This window comes from Neopsephotus bourkii, unplaced genomic scaffold (assembly GCF_033783945.1).
Source record: "Neopsephotus bourkii isolate Nb327-2 ecotype Australia unplaced genomic scaffold, CSIRO-AGI_Nbou_v1 NB_1493, whole genome shotgun sequence".
Taxonomy (NCBI): Eukaryota; Metazoa; Chordata; class Aves; order Psittaciformes; family Psittacidae; genus Neopsephotus; species Neopsephotus bourkii.
Genome location: NW_026901969.1, coordinates 1,066,990 through 1,083,984, shown reverse-complemented (window position 1 = coordinate 1,083,984; position 16,995 = coordinate 1,066,990). Strand labels below are relative to the sequence as shown.

The following is a 16,995-nucleotide window of genomic DNA, read 5'->3' as shown; positions in this document are numbered from 1 at the left end:
AAGTGGGTGTGTCTGGCTCCTATAACTGAATGCAGTGCTCCCAGTGCCAATCCTGCATTCAGTTTCTCTGAATAAAATGCAGGAAATTTGGTAATAACATAGTGTAAGGATCTTGTTAACTATATTCATAATTTCAAAAAGCGTTAGTTTTTCTTTTCCCAGTCATATGGCAATGTGGTGCTCTATAGTGCTCTGCTTTTCCCTTGGGAGTCTTAAACTATTCACAGAGCTGGTATCTGGGAAGAGATTAATAGAATTCTATGGCAGCTTCAAATCCAAGGCAAAAGGGGTAAGCAAGAGGATTTCAATGAATGACTGACACCTTACAAGAAGTCTTCTGAGGTTTATAAAGCAAAGCGATGAACTATACATCTTCTCGGAAAGGGAAATCTGACAAATATTACAGCCTCTTGTTCGTAAGATAGTAAAAATCTCCACAATTGGTTAACACCTCTATAAAAACCTTGTGTAACTCACTCCAAAATCCAGGACCTTAATTTGCTCCAGTTTACACTACTCTGTAATTAACATAATTCAGATAATTCTGTAGGTTTATTACCATTTTGCACATACATTTTAACCTATTTTTACTTAAGGCCCCAAATACAGGAGGATCATCATTTTAGTATTGAAAACAATTACCAGCTGCAGAAACTTCACTTGTACATGTGTGCATGTGGTGCTTATACTCTTCCACCTGCTGAGCTAGTTCTGCTTTGTCTTTCTCTAATTGGTTATTAGTTAATCTGGAATATAAAACAATTTTAGAATAATTTTTAAAAACTTAAAATATTTTAGAATAGAAAATATATAAGTAAAAATCGCAGTGGCCATTTCCTGATTATTCTCATGTATATTGGCTGAATTATTTATTTAGTTATTTAAAGAGTACATTACCTTAAAAGCTGAAGCTCCCTGAAAAGGCTTTGCTCTGTCCTTGTACCTTCAGGAAACTGTTTGAGAAGCTCAATCTTTAAAAGAAAAATTAAGAAAGTTTTACTCTTGAAACAGTATCCAGAGATAACACAGTTCAGATGGAGTTCTCTTTGATACTGAATTAGAAAAATGATGAAAATAATACGGAGGACATAACCAAGTACTAGATTATCAGAGTGTTCATCTACTGACAGTTTTCACAAAGCTAATTATCTACAGAGAGGGTGTAGCCTCTTCAAGTGCTTTTCAGTAGAGGATGCAGGAGCAAAAAATCAGAGACTATATATTTGAATGCAGTGACAATTTATGAACTCTCCTAAGGCTACTGCCAGTGATAACTGTTTGTTCTGTTATTAACTAAAATGGTAAGGATTTGTTTGTTGTTGTTTTTTTAACAACAATCAATCTCGTTTCTTTTTATTGTAACTCCCCTTGACAAATCTCTTCATCAGTATTTGAGACACAAAAGAAACTGGGCAGTGTGTTGCTCCAGAGTAGTATCACATAATGAAATGTGTTAATTTTGCTGCTGTTGTACACTTCCTGTTAATAATCATGACTTTAGAAAAGGAAAACCAAGCACAAATTAACAAAATAATTTTTTTATAGCGCTCTATTCCAAGTTCTGTTTATTGAATGCATTTAGTTGCCTACAGAAAATATATGACTTCCTATAGTGGAAGTTGTTTGATATGTTACAACAAGAATGGCCAGTACAAGATGCCTGGGGAACAAAACTCTGCACGTATTAATAAATGAGAGGATGGAAGCTAATCTAGGTGGATAGTCCTAGGGCTACATCTGCAGAGTACTTAAAAGCCAAAATTTGATACATCTTTTCAAAGGTACCAGAGTTTAAAATTTATCAACTCTTCCATGTGTGAAATAATATTTGTATGACTTACTAGGGACTGCATATTCAGAGGCCATATTGGTCATAGGCATGAAGATCCATACCCTTTGTGATGGCAGAGTTAATCAGTCCCCCAAAAAAGACCTGGAATAGGTAAGTTCCTGCAGCAAACTCACCGCTGCAGTGGAACAAGCTAGAAAGATTTTATTTTGAAGCATCTGTACCTAGATGTGATTAATGAAGCTATCATTAAAAAAGACCCAAACAAACCAAGAACAAACACATGAAGAATACAATAGAAAAAAAAATCCCCTAAGACTGCAAGTCAGAAATATATGTTGATAATCTGCAGTAAACCTCATTAATGGCTAAAACATGTAAATGTTCAGTTACAGCAGCCAGGGCTGAAAAAAAACCATAAAAGCATGAATCAGAGAAAAATAACAAACCAAACTCTGCCCATATAGAAATTAGAAATTAATAATAAGCAGTTTATTCTCAGAGGCATCTGGCTAAATTTTACTCACTTGTTCTTTTAGATCTTGTAAGTTTTTATCAGCATTCTGTTCACGTTCTGTTGCTTCCTGCAGCAGCCGTTTAAGGTCAGTAATGCTTTGGGTTTTTTTAGCAATATGCATTTCCATTTCCTTTACCTTCGTTTCGTGCATCCTGGTAGTATTTTTATTTAGAGAAAGATAAGAGCAGAAGCTAATACTTTTGCAGAAATAGAGACTAAAATATCTGTAGGAGATAAAATGCCATAAAATACACTCTAAAATGTGTTTGGGGCATTGGTCTTCAGTGAGCTGGAAGAAGCATAAAGAAAAATGCATTTTTAATCTTAGAATAAAGGCTTTTGCAAGCGTTACACCTTTGTGGATCTTACTTAGTGTCTACTTTATTAAAGGGGGACTGAAATCTTTTTATTCTATTACACGTAAACCCTAAACTACCTCCTGCTAAAAACATGCACATCTGTTATTGATACAGCATGCACATGGGTTGGGTCTTACTTCAGTGTCATATCTTTGATTGATTGAAATAAATTAATGTACTGAGAAAGGGGTAATATAGATACAGAAGATGAAGTCTCCAAAGACAAAACATTCTGCAAGAGCTTCTGTTTACCCTGGAGTAACAGTAGTTGGAAGAGGATTCTGTTTTGATTTGAGCCATAGAAGGCTACAAAAAGGTTTTTGTAGAATCATTGAAATGTTGGCTGGAAGGTACCTCTGGAGATCACAAGGTCCAATCTCCTGTCTAAAGTGGGTTTTCAGATACCGATATGATATACATCTTGCTACCTGCTGAAGAGCCTTCCAAAGGATCACTTGGATCATCCCCCTGTCTGCCCTTCAGACACCTACTGTAACATCCATACTTTGTAAGATTTGCTGGTGGGGTGGACTGCACGCTGAAGTGCCCTGGTGAGTTCCTTTAGGTTAGTAATGTCTTAACCTCAGTCACTTTAAAATCATCTTAAAGTAAACACAAATAAAAGTTTATTCACACCACTTGAAATAGACAAGCACAATTAAGCATAACCATGTATTTTATACCTACCTACCTGTCTACAACTATGTATATCAGCTAAACAGAACTAAGTAGAAATGTTTTCAAACAGGTGGAGAGCTAGAAGAAAAACTAAATTCAAACCACTGAGCTGATACACTAGTTACTAAGGGCCTACCATCTTCACTGCATGTTCCTGTCTTCCTCCTCCAGTGCCTGGCAGCCAATTTTGCTTTCCTTCCTTATGCTAAATATGGCTGTCACTGACCTTGCATAGGGACATTTTACCTCACTACATGGTTAGGGGGAAGGTTAGGAATTTAAAAAAAAAAAAAAGAAGACAGCTTTCTGAAGTCTCAGTGAAGTAAAATGGCTCAGCAGTATGGCAGAGACACGTTAAATCTCCTGCAAGGGATCCTGTGGGACTACAAGACTGGGCATCAGCAGAAAGATTGTTCAACACTGTTATGACCTAGGATGAAATCAGACAAGCCTCTCCTGTCCAGCTGATTTTCTGCCCTAATAATGTGGCTGTCAGAGGTTCTGGTTTTGCAGATATCTTCCACTTCCGTTTACAACTATTAAAGAGTACTTTTGCAACATGTCATCTTATGTCATCCTGACATCATCCATGACTAAGTACTTCTTCCCCAGATTTGCTCCCTTCCATCCTTATGCAGGACACAGGCTGTTCATTTATTTTAATGGCACATGCATTGTTTTGTTTTCATGTCCTTTTCTGAGTTACAGCAGTACATGAGATAATATCCAGTTAAAAATTCTTGCCTCAAGAGAAGTAAAATTCTCATTCCTCTTCTACTTTGATGAATCCACACACAGGTGTATTTCATGTGAATGTATCTTCTATGTTTATTCCGTATCACTCTAGCATGACATATAACTAGCATCTTTGCAGCTCATAACTGACAAAGGGTGTTAACAATAATCGTCTGGGGGTGACTGTTTGCCAAAATAATTACTTTAAAACAAGTGATAGGTAATTTTCAGATAACTTGACTGGTAAAGAGTTACAGACATTTAATACCAAACAAAACATGATTTTTGATGCTGATTTCAAAGTCTGAGTTCTGTCTAAAAATCTGGAAATGGTGGTTTACACACTTCAAATAATATATTGAAAAAGACAATCCAGTGCCAGTCTGTCAGTTTTTCTCCCTTCTACAGATAACAGAACTAGCTGGTTGACTGCAATTAGCCTTCAGAACACAGACAAGGGAGCATCAGCTATGCCTATATGCCCCAAGGAATATAGAAATCCAGTGTGTTTCCTAACACAACCTCTGCACATTCACATGGTTAAAACCTAGATTCAAATCCAGCCAAGCTGGAAAAAGCAGGTTCCTGACTTACAGTTTTTGTTTTAGATTGCGATCCATGCGGTAAGGTACTGGAAAATTTCTAAGCTCAGCAAAAAACGCTGACATTCCACAAAGCACAAATACAATACACTTAACCAGCAAGAAACAAAAAATACTTCTTTTACCAAAACTATCCACAAGCCTACAGCTAATCTGAAGAAGCGAGATAAGTAACTGGCTACTCTGTAGAAGCAGCTGACAGGCCAGTATTTAAGGACACTCAGTCTCTGCTTGACCTTTATACTGATTCTACATACTGATATATAATCAGAAAATAAAATACTGATAATACTAAACTATCTTCAAAAGAAGAAAGAAATTATGAAAATTCAAGCCTAATTTGTTTGCTAATATCTAAAGAGAAATTATCTTCCTTACTTCATTCTCAATTCCTACCTTGTTACAGTGGACTTCCAGCTTTTGCTGTCAGCGCCGTCAATTTGGCTCTCAGCCAAATTTAGCCTCTTAATGGTTTCCTCCAGCTGTACTGTTAACTTCTCATTTAATATCTCCAAGTTATTCTTTGCTATTCGTAGCTTCTCTCCATTGTCAGCTTCCTATTTTTCAATAAAAACAAAAGTTTATGGAATACTTAACCTAACAAAGCTGAGGATTATCTGAAGTGACGGTGAGATAGGGTCAGTGCTGATTTAGAGGAAAACTACCTACAAGATCGCTACTGCTATAACTTCCAAATTCTGTCTTTGGCTGCTCCCTGGATGTCTCTCCTCCATGTATAATTAAAAATTCTATCATAGCAATATCAGTTCTTAGAAAAGTGTCCATATCAACCATTAAGAAGTATATATAAAAATATACTTACTACAACCAGTAACTAATGGAAATCATACCTTTTTCAGTTCTTTACGCAGCCTCTCGTTTTCAGTAATGACTTTTTCCATTCCTTTGGTTTTAGAGTCATGATGCATACCCAGCTGGTCCCCCACATGAAGTTTCATCTTTTCCATTTCAGACTAAATATCAAACAGTTTCTTAAAATACATACACATTGCTTAGTAGAAAATTTCAGATCTCCATTTTTAAAGTATGGCATAGTGACAGCTACCTAGCACAATGAACATAACATTTAATCGTGTATTTAAATATATCCTTAAGGCACAGAGTGCCATTACATAAAAGATGCAGTATGTTATACTACAATGAAGTTCTGCTTTTCTATTCTACAGCTTTCATATTTGGTATTTTTAAACCACTTTTCTGCCAATCAATACCAGTAACAGGCTTGCTGTTCCATTTTCTTACTAACTTGCATGCCAACTGGCTATCTGAATATAGTTGCTGGAGAGATATCAGTACCTTTAGCTTCTCATTTTCCTGTTCAAGACCAAGTAATTTCTCATTAGAAACCACAGCTGGAGTTTTTTTCAGATCCTCATTTTCTCTTTGGACTCTCTCTACAACCTTTTTCATCAAACCAATTGTTTTTTCCAATTCTGCAACTGTCTTTCCACTTCTACCAGCCTATAGAGAGGAAAGAAAAAAGTCAAAGGAAGTAAACAGTTCATCTTAACATTCTGAGATACTCCAAATCTTATCACTTATTTCCCCACTGCAACGTCTACTTATAAAAAAGATGTTATATTTTGGTGTGAGTTGAACCCTGAAGTTTCTTGCATACTTAGCTCCTCAAAGACAGCAATTCCTTCATTTTCTGTGTTAAGAAAGCTGCAGTTAGTCTCAAAATCTGCTGTGCTTATGAACTAGACTGAAACATCAGCAAAATACATTAAAGTACTACTTTATTTTTTAGCTTTCTTGTAGAGCAATTCCCTTATCCAACAGACCATGCAACTGCTTCAATGCTAATACTGTCTGAAGGAAAAAAACAACTGCTGGATTAAAGTGACAAGAATAACTACGTCTTAAAGCATAAGTAAATCTCCCTTTTCCCAAGGCATATATTCTTGCAGAGTGATAAATAAATAAATAAGGGGGGGAGAGAAGCTTGTAATTTCTTCATTTTTCTTCTTTCACTATGTTCCTTTCTGAGGTAGGAAAGTTCATAAAAGGTCTTCACATGCATTTATTTTCTCATCATCTTTGTAGTGACTGCTTTCCTCAGCTGTTTCTTGTTCTGGGCCCAAGTATCTCCTTTTCTTTCTATGGAGGTAACGAGCACAGTATTGTGCAAATCAGGGAGAATTCTAGTCCCTGGAGTAAAACATACACAGCAAAGTTCTGGAAGTAAAAATGACCTTTCTTCTCTAAAATAACTAGCGATTAGGAGGTTTGTGTTGGTACACAATGGAGTTAAAGAAAAACCTGTCAGATCTTGGTGCCTGAAAAGGGAGGAAGACTTAGAATCTGCTCAGACCCTATGCATGAAATACTTCTATAAACGGAATTTGCTTATCCAAAAATGACCACTGTATAAGAGATAAGCAGATACACAAGCAGTCCATGCAAAGTACAAGTAGAAGAATGAGAACTGTACAATCTTTTTCAGGTACCCAGAAGTAGTACTCAATTGTCCTTGTATACTGAAAGAGCTACAAAGGCACTGAAGAGATTTTACTGTCAGCTTCCTTTTAAAGGTCATACAAATAGTTTGGCAAGTTAGTGGCAAGAGAGATACTGGGAACTGCTGAAGCATTTTTTTCCTGATTTCTGAAGTACTGCTCTATTAAAGTAGTTGACAAGAGCGAAGGTAAAATTTAATCTCATCATCTTGCATAATACATCAAACAAAACACTAACAATAACTTAGGCTTTCTAACATCTGCATCAAATTAAAATCCTGTTTTAAATAAAAAAGCTGTAATGGTATTATGCACTTACATAAATACATTAATATAATTTTCAATATTAGGGCTTTAACTCCTATTTTTTTGTACAAATATGATTCCGAAGATAACTTTAATCCAAAAATCAAAATAAGGCCATGACAGTGCAACTATTTAATAGTGTAGCTCTAGTCCTTCTAATGGTCCCATTACCTGAATTTCATTGATTATTTTAACACTTTGGCAATAAAATAAACAAGTAAGGGGAATCCCTCTTTGCTTTTGGTTGATTCCAAATAATTTAGCTTTAATAAAACATTGCTTTTTTTTTTGTATTTCGGTTTTATTTAGTTATGATGAAAAAAGCTGTTACAATACTCACGCCTCTAACACTGCCCAGCTTTCGTTCAACATCTGCTTTCTCTTTCTTGAGAAGTTCACACATTTCTTTCAAGTCACCTACTTGGTCCTATAAAAAACAAAGTAACAAGCAAGTTATTTAGATTTCAAACTGAGGTGAACATTAACAAAATTACGGTTGGTTTACTTAAAAAAAAACTCGTGTAAAGAGAAATCAATTTCCCATGGCAATGGCACTTCTTATCATCTCTACCAGCTATTCAACCTTCTCATCTTCCATAAAACCATAAAAAACTTAACATTATGTACAGGAAAGATACACATTTCTTTCTAAGCAATCCTCTTACTTTATTCAGGGCAAAGGGGACTAAAGGTAAAAAGATGTTACCTTTAGTCTTGGCAAATCTTTATTGGCTTGCTCTAGCTGGAACCTTAGTTCAATGTTTTCAGATGACAATCTTAAATTTTCCTTTATAACTTCTTGTTCTCTTTGGTGTTGATCATCTGATCCCATTCCTGACGTCTTGAGGAAACAGGGAAAAAAAGTGGTAATGCACTAGTCATCGTATCAGTTGTAGCTGATAAAAAGCAACAGAGAACTGTTTTTCACAGAAATAAAATAAATGACAGTTGTATTTTGATCTAATTTGCTCTGACTTTAACTCCTTCTCTCACATCTTCTAAACCTGCTTAACCTTTAAGGGAAGTTTACAAATCAGTGTAAAGCAGTAAAAATTTTGTGAAACCAAAATTAACTCTCAGACTACTGGGAAGAAATAAATGTCAAAGTCTAAAAGACAGAAAAGCTACTGAGTTTAGTAAGCTATGACACTACCTAGGAACAGCATCTAATTCTAAGGATATATTCTGACACATTTATTAAATAGTACATATAGCATAAGGAATTTCACTTAAACAGGTCATAGAGCAAGTCAGGAAGCACAGTACATTACTAGTTTTTAGTCTCTAAATTCCTACAATCTTAAATCTTTATTTAGGGAGGCTAGTAATTTCTGTTACATAAAGCGTGTTTTCCATGCCTTACATTGCCAATTCAAATCAAAAGTATATGTAAATTATTACACCAGGCTAGTAAAGAGTGAAAGTTTTTGATGGTATGATAATCAGCAGGTTTTGCTCATATAATTATGGAGTTAATTAACCATATTATCAATTAATCAATAATAATACTAGGAACAAAGTATATGGTTAATTAAAGCATTTTTTTTTCTTACTGCATGTAATAATACATCGTAAGTCTTTTAAAGAATGAAGGTCATCAAGTAGCTGCGGGTATCACCAGTGTCATCTGCAAACTTGCTGTACCAAAATTTTAGAGTTGACAGTAGTTTACACGAGAGCTGTAAACTAAGGTTTACAGCTTAAACTGTAAGGTTTAAGGTTTCCTTTATGGATCCATTGGTGACTACTTTAATATCCCTGCAGAGGATGCACAGGAAAGCACTCCATTATCTAGATCAAACAATTCTATTTCTACATAATTTATACAGAAGAAATGCTAGTGGACTGCTAGAATATCAGACCTCAGGCATTTCACAAAGTTCTGCGGTTGTTTCAAGCCCCTCTGTACCACTTTGGGAAGTTTCATGTTTATCCTCTGCAATGCCTTCATTCACTTCATTATTCACATTTACTTTTAATGCTTCATAGTCATTAGCCTGATTAGAAGGCTCCCCTGGATAAGACAGATTGCAGCTCATTCTGTTAGTATCAGGCTCTTCTACACTTTCATCACCAGCAGCATTTGATTGCTTGAGTATTTCTTGTTTCCTCTCCTCTTCAAATTCCTCATTAAGTTTTCCATTTTCAGGTTGGGTTATATTTTCTCCTTTTTCACTGCAGTTCTCTTCATCAGCTTCATCTGTATTTTTGTTTTTCAACCCTTCCCTAGAAATATCTGTGCCCTTGCATTTCCCACTATCTTCGGGATGCTGTTCAGGAGACGCTTCTGTGCTTGCATCCGTAGTAGCCTCATGCCCTTCATTAGGTATGATGCATGTTTGCATGTCTGCTTCCTTATCTATTTCATTGTTATTAGTAATGCTGTGATTAGCCAGATGTTTGATTTCATTCCTACTTGCAACAGATTGCTTTTGAAGGGGATTCAAATACTTTTGTTTACTGATACTGACAGGAACAGACTCGGACAGTTTAGTTTGGTCACCTGTACTCTGATGTAAGTTGAAGATAGAATGAAGCATGAAAGAAAGCAGAAGACAATAAAACAAATCAGGAAATAAAGAAACCTAGAATGTACTGGTAAAGCTACTTCTTGAAGACTACAGTACCCTAATAATGCAATATTTGCAATATAATGAACCTTGTAAAAATCAAAACACAACAAAAACGCGTAACTGAAATGCACCTCAGTACTTCCCCAAACTCTGTATCCCAAATTTTCAATCAATATGGAACATGAAAATAGTCTCTCAGTTGCAGACTCACATATTTAAAAAATACATATCCCTTATTTCTCCACATATGCTAGGATGCTGAATATTTCAACTTCTAAATGTAGAACACAGAAACTGTAAGTTTTGGGGTCTGGGGATGGGGTTGTTTTGTTGTGTTTTATAAAACGCTAAAAACTAAGCATTTCACATCCTATTCTAGAATGCTATAATTTTAAATAAAAACAGCTAAATGACACAGAATACCAAATGGATAGCAAATATTTTTGTTAAATAGGTGCAATTCTTCTAGGTAATATGGTTACAATATTAACTTACTGATGGTCTAGAATACGCCTGTCTTGAATATTGTTTCTGCAAAGCATGAAGCTTTTCCTGGAGGTACTGATTTTTGAAATGTAATTCTTCTACAACAGAATCTCGTGGGATTGCTTGCTGTGTTCTACATCAAAAAAAGAATCAAGCCAAAATAAACAAATGGTCATTAATGCAGAAAATCAGCCCTTAAAGTAAAAATCCCCATGAACTTCTGGATTTCTAGATTGGATTTTCTAGGATTACTGGGCTAGTTATTCTAAAGCAATGCTAGCCGTATACACTATTTCAAATAATCCCCATGAATCAAAAGTAAGTACTTTGGCAAAAGGAATCTGCTCTTTTGAGGTGCGTACAGCTTTTATTACTCAGGTCCACTATCCACTGTGATAGTTGAAACACTGAAAAAGAATACAGTCCGTAACTGCAACTTAGCAGTTCCCATAACTTTCAAACCCTCTAAACTGTAATTGTAATTTTCCACAATACAAACCAGATATTTTTCATATTATTTACCTGTTTAGAATAATGAACCAATGCTGCATATTTTCTGAACATGCACATTTGCTCCAAAGTAGATTTTAAGTTTGCTCATCAGAGACGCAAAGAAAGATTTTTGAAATTCCCATCAATTATTTCTTGCCCTTAGTGAATCAGTTGGTCTAACACAGACTACCTCCTTCCACAGATATTTTTTCTCATGTAGATTTTTTAGTTTTCATAGATTCTTTTGTAATGCCTCTCACCTCATGTGAGCAACTTCATTTTCTAAATCTAGATTCCGTTTTCTTAGTTCTTCCAGTCCCTTTTCAGTCTCTAAGGCTCTTACTCCAACAACACGGTCAACAGTGACACCAGTAGTTTTCAGTTTCTTCTGTAAAGTAATTTTCTCTTTTTCAGTCCTGCAACATCCAGTAACTACATTTAAAACGTTATTGGATAACATTTGCTTTAGGAGAATGTATTTTCTGCCTCAAAGAATCCACATTTGCAACATATTTGCTCACTGAACCACACCCCCTTGTCTGCTTAATAAGGTTATCTTATAGACAGTACAGCTTCACGAAAAAAACCACTCCAAAACCAAACATGGAAGAAGCAATGAACATTAAGTCAGTCTCATGCATATCATAAACCACTTGCTGCTTTGCCCATCTTTTATGTGAAATTCATACAAGACTGCGGAGAATAAATGCCATCTTGAAGCAGTTTCAAACCAAACCTAACAAGAGCTACAATAACCATGACAGTTTCTGGTCTCTTCTGCATCTTTTATCAGTAAATCCCTGCCACTACTGTACTGAAGTAAACATAACATTTGCGGAGAGTTTGCACGTGTAATTTTTTTTAAAGGCTTCCAACTCATAATCGTAGAACCGTAAGTACTGCAGTAGCACTACACATAGCAGTAGCAGTGTCCAACCCTACTAATCTAAGAAACAGCCTCTCTTCATAAAGCTGTTTTTGTTTCACGGGCAGAACAGAATATTACATGCAAGAAGCATAACCATGGAATCATAGAATAGTTAGGGTTGGAAAGGACCTTAAGATCATCAAGTTCCAGCCCCCCTGCCATGGGCAGGGACACCTCACACTAAACCATATTACCCAAGACTCTGTCCAGGCTGGCCTTGAACACCGGCAGGTATGGAGCATTCACAACCAACCTGGGCAACCTATTCCAGTGCCTCACCACCCTCACAGTGAAGAACTTCTTCCTTATATCCAATCTAAACTCCTCCTGTTTAAGTTTTAACCCATTACCCCTTGTCCTATCACTACAGTCCCTAATAAAGAGTACCTCCCCAGCATCCCTATATGCCCCCTTCAAATACTGGAAGGCTGCTATGAGGTCTCCACACAGCCTTCTCTTCTCCAGGCTGAACAGCCCCAACTTTCTCAGCCTGTCTTCATACGGAAGGTGCTCCAGTCCCCTGATCATCCTTGTGGCCCTCCTCTGGACTTGTTCCAACAGTTCCATGTCCTATGTTGAGGACACCAGAACTGCACACAATACTCTAATTGAAGTCTCACGAGAGCAGAGTAAAGGGGCGGGATCATCTCCTTCGACCTGCTGGTCACTCTCCTTTTGATGGACTTTAGTTTTATTCATGGACAGTTTCTTCTAATAAAGGTTTTGGCTTCCACAAGGGAAAAGGTACTAGAATAATATCCTGCTTCTTAAAAAGTAACTAATCCTTTTAATCTCAATAGCAATGTCAAATTCTATACATCAATCTTATAAACATTATGAACTGTTCCAATTTTTATGTGACAAACACTTGGATTTCCCTTATGTCATAATTTCGTAACAGTCTATAAAACCAACTCACTTGGTGTAAATTTCCTTCAATGTATTCAACTGTTTGACTAAAGCATCTGCTTCTTTTTCCTTTTCCCTTAGCTTGTTCCGCAATCCTTCTGTTCTGATTTGCCATTTTTTATTTTCTTCCCATTTAAGTATTTCCTCCTTGGATGTCTGTGAGGAACATAATCAAATTATGTATTTCTTTTTTTTTTTTTCTTAAAGCAAAAATGTTAAAAAGCTAAAAATGGTATATTCTTCATTTATCAGTTTAAAACATGAAGCCATAGCAGGCACATATTATTAACCTCATCTATCAAAAGGTAAATAGCAGTATGCTGTGGTGACTGGTGTAGTTCAATGTATCCTTTTACTCAGAATTACATGTTAGTAAAGTGACAGATTAAAGAAGTGTTTTTCTATGCCAATTTACAGCAGATCTGCAGCTCACCAGGATTTTATATGCCCTTCCTGCACAGCTGTACAACTGGTTATCTTAGTGTATTTTTTCCTATGAGAAATGGAATCTCTACTTACAATTCAGTAGCTGTAAATTATACATCAGATAAAACCTGTACCTATGTGATCACAAATGGCTACTGAAAACAGGTCAATACAGTTAATATTTCTGTAAGCAATTTGTTTTTTTTTAAACTTGTCTTTTTCTTTCTTCAGTACCCCTGTACTTGCTTTTCTGTCTTCTTTCTGAACAGTCACTGCTACTAAGGGACAGATAGAAAGCGGAATCTTGGAAAAAGGAAAATACATGCAAAGTCTGAGAAAAGTATCTCTAGATACTAAGCAAAAGGTATTTGAAAAGACTAATTAATTGAAGTGTAAGTGTAGTCATCAAATAATGTTTAATATCATAAATGTCATAAATAATCTGAATGCATCCTATAATATTCCTGTATACTTTATAATTACTATGGTAAGCCACTAATCCCTTTTAGGATTCACACTTCTGCTCCTAAATACTTCATGTTTTATCACAGCATTAATTTCACAAATGCACATGTGACGGCACTTATGTAATGAATTTCACTGCTACCTATAAATCTTAGTTTTCTAAGATTTGTAATGGATCTTCAGTTCTACAAGGGCAGAAAAACATTAATATACCAGTACTAAGCAACAAGAGCAGTAAAAACAAAGAGCATGGAAAACATGGAGAAGTTACAGTCATGAAACTACTTTTCTCCATATAAATTTTGGTTGGGGATTTTTGAGAGGCAGGTAGGGTTGAACTGCCTAGACTTCACTGATGATGTCTTTCAAAGCCACGATCCAAATACCACATACCTTGTCTTCTCTTACACCTTTTTTGTCTGTTTCTTCACACTTCTTCTCAAGTTCATTTTCCAACTTCTTTATTTTTTTCTGAAGTGCATCTATCAGGTTTTGCTCATCAGCTTTGCTCTGAAAAATTACATTTTTACAAACTTCAGTTTTAATGACCTGGACAGGCTGGAGGGTTGGGCGGGGAATAACTTGATGAAATATAACAAGGGAAAGTGTAGAGTCCTGCATCTGGGCAGGAACAACCCCAGGTTCCAGTATAGATTGGGGAACGACCTGTTAGAGAGCAGTGTAGGGGAGAGGGACTTGGGGGTCCTGGTGGACGACAGGGTGACCATGAGCCGACACTGTGCCCTTGTGGCCAAGAAGGCCAATGGCATCCTGGGGTGTATTAGAAGGGGGGTGGTTAGTAGGTCGAGAGAGGTTCTCCTTCCCCTCTACTCGGCCCTGGTGAGACCTCATCTGGAATATTGTGTCCAGTTCTGGGCCCCTCAGTTTAAGAAGGACAGGGACCTGCTGGAGAGAGTCCAGCGCAGGGCAACTAAGATGATTAAGGGAGTGGAGCATCTCCCTTATGAGGAAAGACTGAGGGAGCTGGGTCTCTATAGTTTGGAGAAGAGGAGATTGAGGGGTGACCTTATTAGTGTATATAAATATATAAAGGGGGAGTGTCATGAGGATGGAGCCAGGCTCTTCTCAGTGGCAAACAATGAAAGGACAAGGGGAAATGGGTACAAATTGGAACAGAAGAGGTTCCACTTAAACCTGAGAAGAAACTTCTTCTCAGTGAGGGTGACGGAACACTGGAGCAGGCTGCCCAGGGAGGTTGTGGAATCTCCTTCTTTGGAGACATTCAAGACCCGCCTGGACATGTTCCCGTGTAACCTTATCTAGGTGTTCCTGCTCCGGCAGGGGGATTGGACTAGATGATCTTTTGAGGTCCCTTCCAATCTCTAACATACTGTGATACTGTGATACTGTGATACTTACCTGTTTTCTCCACTCAAAAAACAAGGACTTTTAACTGCAATTGGCAGAGTTAGTTTACAACCTAAATGTTCTTTTTAAAATTATCTTTAAATTATTAAAGTATTGGAATGTAACTTTCCATTCTAAACTGAGTAATCAGCAACAAGTAGCTGAATTTAAAAAAGTAAGTTAGATGATTCTACTATATATTCTTCACTTTTCTTCTGAAAGGGGAAATAAGAAAAGGAAAATCACAAAATTCCATTTCTGAAAGAAGTCTTGAAAGTGGTGATTCAACTCCTCAGACTCTTTCAAACATTTCAAGAAGCAAGTATTCTTCAGTCTCTTTCTTCCTTTCATTTGAAAAATGCTTCAAACAGCAAAAGCTAACAGCTCACATGTAACCCAGCTGATGAGCAAAAGTAACATTTCAAATCCAGTATGTCTCAATGCCTGCCAAAAATACTCAGTCTTATCCCCAAACCCAGCACATCTGCGCAGAAACTTGACCAAGATCGAACATATTTTTAAAAATCACTTCTACCTGAATGTTACTGCTTATCCTCTTAACCTGTTTCTTCAGTTCTTCATTTTCTTCTTCCAATTCATTTTTTTCTTTCAACATTTTAGCAAATGCTTTTTGTTTTCTCAGAAGTTCTTGGTTCAATTCATTTCTTTCATCAGACAAGGAAGTTTCCCTGGTTTTACTTGTTTTAAGGTTATCTGTAAGTTTTGTAATCTGAATATTTAATTCTTCTATCTGTGTCTAGAAGAAAACAAAAGAGCAAACCCCTCAAATCAGGATTATCAGTAATACAACAATTCAATACAATGATATTACCTAGTACTCACCGTAAACCCCTTTGTTTGTCTGTCAACAATCTCCTGGACATTCATATATGACTCTTTTTGTGATGCAGCAGAAATAATCTGCTGTTCAGCATTAGCAGTCATTTCTGCTCTGAGTTCCAGAATTGCTTTACTCAAAGCCTGAAAACAGTAAATTCAAGTTCCTTTAAGTAAAGAAGTTGCTAATATGAACATTACAAAACAAGAAAAGGCAACTGGATTTTACTATGTTATGTTATGCAGTTATATTCTCCCACTGTACTATACACAGGATTCTTAAGCACTAAGCAACATTACACATTTATGTGACATAGGGATTAATTTTTATTGACTAACTTTCTGCTGCTTCTCTTTTATGGCTAACTGGCTCTTCAGCTGCTCCACCAGATTCTTCAGTGTTGCTGTGGGTGCTCTATTATTTGCTTCTTTTTGGACCTCTAGTTCAGCTTTTACATTTGCAAATTTCTTCTCCATCTGAGATACCGTGTTCCTCAAGACATTTGCCTCATCTGTTAGTTGTTCGACCTCAGCTTTGTGTTTTTCATGAAGCCTAATAAAAAATAAGCATTAATAGAGTACATTGCAGTAATAAAGTTAGCAATTAGTAATTAAGTAAGAACAATTTTTTTATCATTGTTAAAGCAAATGACACATTGATTTGGAAATAACAAGAAAGGACTCACTAAAGCAGGCCTCCATTTAATAAGAAAATCACTCAAGAAGATCACGAAAATAAGGTTAGAGCATTGTTCATTCTCATTTCTGGCCTTTAGATGTAAAGAAAGCATTATCGTTTCTCCTTTAAAACAGCGGTTAAATTTTCATTACTTTAAACTTGTTAGGTTAATTTTTCCCTATCAGGGGAAAAAAACCCCAAACAAAACACAAAAAAACTGCACCGAAACATAAATCAGAAGTATCACAATAGCTTAAAGGCAACTCTGATACCAAGACTCCTTGGATACTTTCTTTTCCACTGAATGCCAAAGCTAACAACTGAAAGGCATTTTTCCAAGCCAGTTTTTCAAATTAGCCCCAGCGA

The 16,995-nt window shown here is 36.3% G+C and overlaps 1 protein-coding gene across 1 annotated transcript in view; it reads right to left on the bottom strand.

Annotated features, from left to right (window-relative positions):
* CEP290 (centrosomal protein 290) overlaps nt 1–16,995 on the bottom strand; it is a 48,176-nt gene that overhangs the window by 1,370 nt on the left and 29,811 nt on the right. Inside the window, exons 36-50 of the mRNA XM_061369350.1 lie at nt 16,290–16,503; nt 15,957–16,094; nt 15,649–15,870; nt 14,139–14,255; nt 12,865–13,010; nt 11,278–11,433; nt 10,535–10,658; nt 8,173–8,307; nt 7,807–7,893; nt 5,998–6,162; nt 5,532–5,654; nt 5,077–5,237; nt 2,317–2,458; nt 898–971; nt 643–746 (exon numbers count right to left, since the gene is read on the bottom strand). Coding sequence (XP_061225334.1) covers nt 643–746; nt 898–971; nt 2,317–2,458; nt 5,077–5,237; nt 5,532–5,654; nt 5,998–6,162; nt 7,807–7,893; nt 8,173–8,307; nt 10,535–10,658; nt 11,278–11,433; nt 12,865–13,010; nt 14,139–14,255; nt 15,649–15,870; nt 15,957–16,094; nt 16,290–16,503 — 2,108 coding nt within the window. The remainder of the gene's footprint in view (nt 1–642; nt 747–897; nt 972–2,316; nt 2,459–5,076; nt 5,238–5,531; nt 5,655–5,997; nt 6,163–7,806; nt 7,894–8,172; nt 8,308–10,534; nt 10,659–11,277; nt 11,434–12,864; nt 13,011–14,138; nt 14,256–15,648; nt 15,871–15,956; nt 16,095–16,289; nt 16,504–16,995) is intronic.